The 8,026-nt window shown below is 56.7% G+C and overlaps 1 protein-coding gene and 1 long non-coding RNA gene across 3 annotated transcripts in view; one reads left to right on the forward strand and one right to left on the reverse strand.

The window, feature by feature from the left end:
* Positions 1 to 2,221, reverse strand: part of DUSP4 (dual specificity phosphatase 4) — a 277,349-nt gene extending 275,128 nt beyond the window's left edge. For both annotated transcript variants that reach the window (XR_009349683.1, XM_059156235.1), the window contains exon 1: positions 1,381 to 2,221. Coding sequence is in view for 1 of the 2 variants with exons in the window: in XM_059156235.1 (XP_059012218.1) it covers positions 1,381 to 1,813 (433 nt within the window). In the remaining variant the exon portion in view is untranslated. The remainder of the gene's footprint in view (positions 1 to 1,380) is intronic.
* A 1,629-nt stretch (positions 2,222 to 3,850) lies between these two features.
* Positions 3,851 to 6,200, forward strand: LOC131820598 (uncharacterized). The gene is made up of 2 exons (XR_009349710.1): positions 3,851 to 4,641; positions 5,754 to 6,200. It is a non-coding gene; the product is annotated as an uncharacterized LOC131820598 (long non-coding RNA).
* The last annotated feature ends 1,826 nt before the right edge of the window (positions 6,201 to 8,026 follow it).

Raw genomic sequence — 8,026 nt, forward strand, 5'->3', positions numbered from 1 at the left:
CGCGGAAACAGAAAAATCAGCAAAATCGCCTTAGTAGTTCAACCGAAGGTCAACAGCAGCATTTCCCCAGCAGCTGACAGGTCAAATGGCCAGGAAACAACTGCCGAGAACAAAGCCCCCCGCTGTTCGGCAGGGGCAAACCCGGCTCGCCGGCACTGAGCGGGGTTGTTGTGCTTTTTGGAAAGGGCGGCGGGGACAGGTCTCCGCCCCTCCTCCCGCCACCGCCTCCCTTCCTCTCGGGTGAGCAGGTCCGGAGGGAAAAGGAAAGGAGGGGAGGAGGCGAAGGGCGCCTGCAGGGAAAGGACCGGCTCTTTGAAGGCCCGGGTCTGAAACGCCTCACGGGTTCGGAGGCAGGGACCGGACGCCGGCGAAAGAATGCGCGGAATGCGGCGGTGGGAGGCAGGGGCGCAGCGCGGCGGGGGCGCCCCTACCCACACCGGGTCCTGCCCGCTCCCCCTCGCGCGGGGACAGCCAAGGGCCGCGGCTCCAGCAGGCGGGGCAGGTGCGGGTCGGCGCACCGTCCCTCCGGTCACTTAGCCCGCGGTCCTTTGGGGGTTTCCGACTTCCCGATTTGACAAGAACTCCCGTCCCCGAGGAGTTGCGCCAGGGTCCGCTTAAAGCCAGCACGCGCCGCCAACAGATGGTCGAGAAGCGGCTCTGAACAAAAGGTCGTCCCTCTCCGCAGCCTCCGTTGAGGGGGCACCGTCCTATCTCGCGTTCCCCGAATACACAGCCCTCCCGCCCCCCGCTCCCGGAGCTGGGGTCGAGCCCGAGGCGGGAGAAGTTGGCCACCTTCCAGGCGGAGCTCGGAGTTGGGCAGCAGGGAACGAGACGCAGATAGCTCCGCACAATGTCCGCAACCCGATCCGCCTTTCTGCATTCACGGAGCCGTTCCCGCTTCGGCGCTCACCCTTCACCCTCTTCCCCACCTCTCGGGTTCTCGGGACTCGGCGCAGGGCCCGGGCGCGCCAAGACAACAGGCCTGACCTGGTCCCGCCCGCACAGTGGCACTGGGAGCACACACACACACCTCACCAACACACACACGGATTCTGGGTGGGCAACGCAGTGGGGTCCCTTCGCCTAAGAGGCCTGACGGTCAGTGAGTGTAAATAAATGCAGAATCTCCGAAGACTCCCGACGCGGCAGGTGACAGAGGAAACGCACCCTCGCCGTCTCTGGGGACTTCAGGCGCTCGCACTTGCACACAAACGCACAAAAACCTTGCAAACCCATGCACACCAGCGCGCACAAAGGAGTGCGCGGGGATTCTCACGGCCACGAATCCCTCCGGGCACTTCTTCCCCGGCCCACTAAGACGCAGGCCGCCCAGTCCCGCTGAACCTCCCCTCGGGCTCGCGCCCCGGCGCCCGAGTTTACCTTTGAGCAGGCAGATGTCGGTGCGCTCGGCGTTGCGGCGCAGCGCCTGCACGACCAGCGACACGGTGCTGTCTTCGCGGAGGCTCTCGGCGCGCGGGCTGCGCTCGTCGTAGACGATGACCGCCGAGTAGAGGCCGGAGCGCAGGCGGGCGCGCACCTCCTCCTCGGCGGGCAGGATCTGCTCCAGACTCACGGAGCCCTTAGCCCGCCGCCGCACGATGGTGTTGCAGCGCACGTTGACCGAGCCTCGGATGTAGCCCGCGCTGTGCGCCAGGAACGGTCTGCAGTCCAGCAGCAGGCACTTGCCGCCGCTCAGCAGCCCCAGGGCGCCGTGGCCGCCGCTGCCGCCCGCGCCGCCGCCGTTCTCTTCCCTGTTCATCAGCCTTTTGAGCACGCTGCAGTCCATCTCCCGCAGCTCCTCCACCGTCACCATGGTCGCCGGGCACGCGAGGAGGCAAAGGACCCCTGGGCCAGCCGAGCTGCAGGAAGGGGCAAGCGGGGGCTAAGAAAAGCGCGTGCCGAAGTGGCCGCAAACTTGGCCCCCACAGCCTCCCACGGGTGCACCTCTTCTCCCCGGCCCCCTTGCTCCCGCCGTCTCGCGGTTACATAGCAGTCCGAGCGGCTCGGGCGCCAGGCAGCACCGCGCGCGGTGCCGAGGGGGAGGCGGCGGCGGCGGAGTGTGTTTACGGGAGAGGACCGCGGGCTCCCTTCTGCTGTTGCCTCTATTGTATTTTGCCGGTTGTGCCGCTCCCGCCGTAGCCGCCGCCGGCGCTGCGGTTCCGGCCGCCGCTCCCCACCAGCAGCCGGAGCTCCGCGCACTGCCCCAGCCAGAGTTTCCTCTTTGGCTTATAGATGTATTAAGGCTCTTCTGCTCTCCCCCGGGAGGGGGCAGATTCATTACTACCTCCCGAGGCCCCGCCTCCTGCCGTCCCGGGCCTCGCGCCCTCCCCCCGCCCTCCCGCGCCCGCTCCCCGCCCCGTCCCGGCTCCCTCCGCCCCGCCCGCCCCTCCTCCGCCCCCTCCCCGCGCGTGAATGGAGTGAGGGCCGCTGGCGCCCAGTCATGGGAACGCGACGTCACAAAGAGCGGAGTAAACAGGGCGCTCGGCGCTCGCCGTCAGGCCCATTCATAAAACCGAGACCTAGAGGAAGAGGGAGGCGGCCTCCGACCGGCAGGCGAGCGGCGGCGCCGGGACTTTGTGAATGGAGCGCGGCAGCGGCGGTCATGGCCCGCCGGGTCCCGGGCTCCGCGGCGCGCCGCGCGCCGGACACTGGTCGCCGAGCCGCCACCGCACCCCGCCGCGGCCACGCGGGTTCGGCGTGCGGAGCACAGCCAGCCGGGAAGCCGGCCTAGCGGGAGACCGGGGGGGGGGCTCGGTGGGGAGGTCTCGTCCCGGTTAGCAACCTCGCGGGTCTCCCACCGCGCGCCGGAGTGGAGAGGGCACCGTGGCCCCGCGGCCCAGCGAGCGCGGCCGGGGGGACGTCCTCGGCCCCGGCTTTCGGAGTGCGCGCCGCACGGCGGGTCGTTTGAGCCACGCGACCCCGCAGACGTTAGCTTCTGCATTAGCGTGATCGATTTTCATCCGAAGCCATGAAATCCGCCTTCGAGCGTCCCGAGGAACGCGGGCGAGCCCCCGCTTCCAAGATGAAAGGGAAAAGCCCTCCGGCCCCGAAGCCCAGTAATAAGGAGGTGTTGGGTTTGTTGCTTTACGACCCAGAGGCGGGCATTATTGGCCGGAATGTTGTTCCTAGGGAGGAAGGCCGGGGTGCCACTCCCGTCCACGCTTCCTAAAGCTGTTTATTGAATCCCGGTGTGGGGGGGGGGACCCCGACGTTCTCGGCTTTCGGAAAAGTCCTCACCTCATCTTGCATACACGTGCATTGTTTTCTCAGGAAATGACAATTAGGGTCTACATTTGGTGAGAAGCTAGACCCTGAGAAACGGACGCGGGAAGGTTTCAGTAAGTTCTGAGGGCGAGTGCGTCCCTCTTTGCAGGTCGAGTAGCGTTCTCCCCGCCCCCGGTTTTACTTAGGCATTTAATTTCCCAGAGGCCGCTTTTGGCAGGGGGTTGTGCGCGCCCCGGTGGGGACACGGCAGAAGCCAAAAATTACTCGCCCGACATCATGCCAAATCTTGTTAGTGAGAATTAACCGCCGGGCAGGGGGGGCGGGGGGTGGGTAGGAGGCTGCAGGACTCGCTCGCGGCGCGGGTGGCAGCGGAGTCGAGCCTGCCTTTCCGGGTCCCGTCTGGAGGCACGACCCCGGCAGCGGAGGCCGCCGAAGCCGCGGGGTCCTTCCCGCCCCCAGCTCGGCCTTCCGCTGGGCTTTTGTTGCGGGCTGCGCGGCTCCCTGGAGTTCTCACCTCCGGGCTCCCAGAGCGCCCCACCCCCGCCTTCCACTCCCCTACCGGGTCTCGGCGGGGGGGGGGGGGCTCCACTTCCGAAGCTTACCCCCGCCCTCCCCCGCACCCCCCTTGCGCTGCACGGCAGACCCGCCGGTGTCCGGGTCAAGTAGGGGCATCTTCCTTTTTCCTCGGACTCCAAAATGGCTCAGCAAGGCACCGCGAGGATCCGGTCTCTATTTAGAATTCAATATTGTGTTCCTGGATTTTTTTTTATTTTTTATTTTTTTGCAACGGGTTCGTTTTAATTGTTTTTAAAAGCGCTACATATTTGAACACTGACTTTTTACGAAATTTTACGCCACCGATACGCCGATCAGGCCCTGAAGGGGCCACGACTGCGCACCGACCGCGGCGTCCGGGTGGCGGCTCTGGGGCGCCAAGGCACTCGGGGTGGGAGGTCAGCAGTCCCAGGCTCACTGCGTGGCCTCTCCCGTGGGGACGGGTGTGTACTTCCTCCCGGGGGCAAAGGGGGCCTGTGTCCCGGTTTCTCATTTGCTGAGCCGGCTGTAAGGCTCTGTAGACTCGCTCTCACCGGCACACCCGGAACGTGCGCCCTGTCCAGGGGGCGCCCCCAGTCCCGACCGGCCCGGACCGCGCGTTCCTCTCTGGCGTCCCAGGAATCCGGCCCCGCCAGGCCCGCCGGCTGAGAGCTCTCTCGGCTCAGGAAGCGCCGGCGCCTTTACCCGGGCTTGGACAGGATTTCTCTTGGAGGGGCCTCTGGGTCGGAGGCAGGTCTGGGCTAATTTCACTGGTGTGTCTGGAGCTGCGGAGCGTCTCTGGGCCATACCGGCCGCGCTGCGCCAGCCTTTGTTTCCCGGACCCGACCCCCCCTCCCCCCTCGCCCAGCGCTCACGTGGTCGGTAAATAACCTTCAAATCCGGGGTGGGGGGGGGGATGCCCAAGGACAAAGGCTTGCTTTCTGCACCTGACAGTAATCCGTGGTGGCGAAGCCCAAAAATCCCGCAGGCGATTCACAAGGAAGGTGGTGTGGGCGGGCGCGTGTGCGTGTGTGTGTGTCCACGTGTGTGTGCCCGCGCCTGCGCGCCCGCTCCTCGGAGGGGAGCGGAGGCTTCGGACTTCTTGTGTTTAAGCCAAGAGCAGCTGTAATGACGAACGCGAATCCCTGATTTTTGAAAGATTAATAATTTTAAAAAAAATCCTCTCCTCGACTCGGGAATGAGCCTTCAGTTGTGTGAATTTCAACAAATGAAATTTAAATTTAAATTTTGTATTTATCCGATCCTCTTTAAGCACCCTAAATAATTTTTTTTTAATTTTTAAAAATTATTTGTATTGTTTGGTATTTTAAGTGTGCGGGGCATTTGGGACACGGTTTAATGAATACAATATGAGGGCCACCCGATACCCGCTGTAAAGATGTTAAAACTTGTGTCCAATTAATGCGCGGGCTGGGGGCGGGAAACAATGAGTTTACACAGGAACCTTGTCAAAACAGCTGGTCTGTAAGGTAGATCTTGGAGAAAACAAAGGCGTTTGGTCGGGAGTCATTGTTTGAATGTCATTTCAAAGTTAATTTAATTAAGGAAGGCATCTGTGCAGGAGTTGGGGTAGGATTGCCCAAGGAGAGCTATTTTATTTATATTCAGCAGTAAACCTCCAGGGGGAAAATATTTTAAAAATTCACTGTGACATGTAAATCCAACTTCTCTTTCATCAGACAGTCCTTAGACTGACCTTATTAGTCACTGGCAGGCCTGGCAAAACCCCTGCTCTTGTTTAAGAATATTTCTTTCCAATTAGGAAGTTGTGTGATCTGGGAATTTAAAGCCCAGAGTCAGATCCCCAGAGAGAACTATGGCTTCTATTCTGGTTTCGATGCCTTGTCCCAAAGTGCCTGAATAAAACTTGCCTGAAAACCCATTAATGAATTAATCAAGGTGTATTGGAAAGAAAGGGTGTGTGGATTCCTGTTTCCTGAGCGGAGAAGGTACCTTGTTTCTTACTCTTACAGGGAACTGGAATGATCTGTGTTGCCTGGAACCGCTGGCTGGGCTTCCTAGATCAGCGGACGCCGGAGCTTCCCCCCGGCTCTGAGAATGCCCGAAAGGACTGGGGAGCTGTCTCCTCCAAGCAGAAAAGTGTGTGTCCACTGCGTGCCTTTAGGCAACACGTATAAATGGAATTGAGGAATTTGGGTCTTTCCCTGCCCACCTCTGAGCATCAAGTCAGAACTCAAAAACTGGAAGGTTCTTCAATATTTAGACTGAACATCAAGCAGTGTCCAAAAACAGGCTCGGGCGCCTGGGTGGCTCAAATGGTTAAGAGTCTGCCTTCAGCCCAGAATCCTGGATTCCAGTCCTGCATCCGGCTCCCTGCGTCTCCCTCTGCCCCTCCTCCTCCCCCTGCTTGTGCGCTCTCTCTCTCTCTGACAAATAAATAAACGACATCTAAAAAATAATATAGCCTCAAGTTTTAGTCCTGACTTTGTCACATTGATTTTCTATGCATAATACTATAGCATTTGCTAATGATTTAAAATGCTAGGTTTCTAACCTTAGGGTCTCTGCAGAAAGGTTTTAATACATTGCTTGGTTCTCTACTTTATTTGAAAACTACTGGATCTAGGCTATGCCACTATCTAGCTTTGTGATCTTGGGCAAGACAGTTTCCTTGATCTCAGCTTCTGTATCTGCAGATGAGGAGCTGGGCCAAGGCAGTTTTTAAGGTCTAGTCCCTTTCCCACCATGTATCAATCTGAGTGTGAGAGCTCTCTGTCAACCCCAAGGCCAAACTTCCATAGGTATCTCCTTTCCCTCCCTAAAGCCAGGCAGGCTACAATGCCAGACACCTATCCACAAGACAAGTAACGGGTCTTTTGCTCCTAGAGAGCAAAGTTGGTTACAAATGAAAACTACCTTCATTTGTATGTTTTGTGCTAATGTCCCAAGCAGCTTGATAAAACTTCAGCCTTTCAATATCAAATTTGGGGAACAAATACTTCTGCAAATAGGAGATAAAAATGGGCTTGGCATTTTTGTGGGGAGAGGGAGAGGCTGTCACCCCTCCCTCCGTGAATATTGCTTTGTTCATTTATTCAACAAACACAGTAAACTCTGGGGTGGAAACTAATTTGTCCAAAACACTGACTGTGTTTTCAAAGAGTTAATCGTGTAGTTGGGCCAGTCAGGGCGGGAGTGTCCCTGATGTTACTGAAGGGCACGATCTAATAAATGTCATTAGGGAAGAACGAACAAAATGCCAGGGAGATTCAGACAAGAAAGGAATTGCACTATGGTGTGGGATTAGGGAGCCGGGTGAAAAAGGCCAATTGTAATAAAATGCATTTCATCTACTTAAATGTTATCCTCGACTTCTCTTTTAGGTCCCTTTTCTTTTCTTTTTTAACTTTTATCCCACCTCTGACATTGATTCCATCCTTTTGCCTTATATCTTTTCCTTTCATTTGTTAACCTCTCTCTTCCCCAGTGGGTCTGCCTGCTAAAAATAGATGAGCGATTGGTCTGAAGCTATGAGAGAGCTAAGATGATGCAAAAGCTCTCTAGAAAATCTATGCTGTGGATAATGAGGCAACCTAGATTCCAGATGACCTAGGGCTGGTCCGACCTCTAACTACTGCCAGTGACATACATCATCTCAAGCAAGTCCGTTGTTCTAGATCTTAATTTTACCATCTAGAAAACTAGGGGAAAAATAACATTATTATTTACTTGTTTGGGGACCAAAAAAAAAAAATTCTAAATCACCTAAGGACCCAGCCTTGGTGAACGTATTTTCCAAACCAAACCCTCAAGTACATGCTCAGAAAAGATTTTTGGACTTATAAAATTATTTCTGTAAAAATTCTTCCCAAGAAGTAAACATTAATCACATTTGTTTAAATAGTTTCTAAATCTTCTTTTACTGAAAGCAATAAAAACAGCCCCAAACTGAGACTATCACAGAAAATCTGGTACTTTGGGGCATTGCTTCTTCATTGGAGAAACAGGAAAAAAAAAAGGGGGGGGGCAAAAGAAAAGTTACAGAACACCCATGTTGTGCCCCTTCTTTGCCATCAGAGTCCCAGATCATCATCCACTGACATCCACACGTGCGTTGCACAGACAGTCCTGGACACAGTTCTTCCCACCGCTTAAGTGTGAGGACTGTGTGTCCTACCTTTCAGGCGTTTATGCTGCTCTTTGCTTCCACATCTGGCCTCATTGAGGTTTTCTTTGTGTTAACAGTTGGTTAACTCTCATCATAGGAGAGGGAAAAAAAAAATCT

This window comes from Mustela lutreola, chromosome 18 (genome assembly GCF_030435805.1).
Source record: "Mustela lutreola isolate mMusLut2 chromosome 18, mMusLut2.pri, whole genome shotgun sequence".
NCBI classification, from domain to species: Eukaryota; Metazoa; Chordata; class Mammalia; order Carnivora; family Mustelidae; genus Mustela; species Mustela lutreola.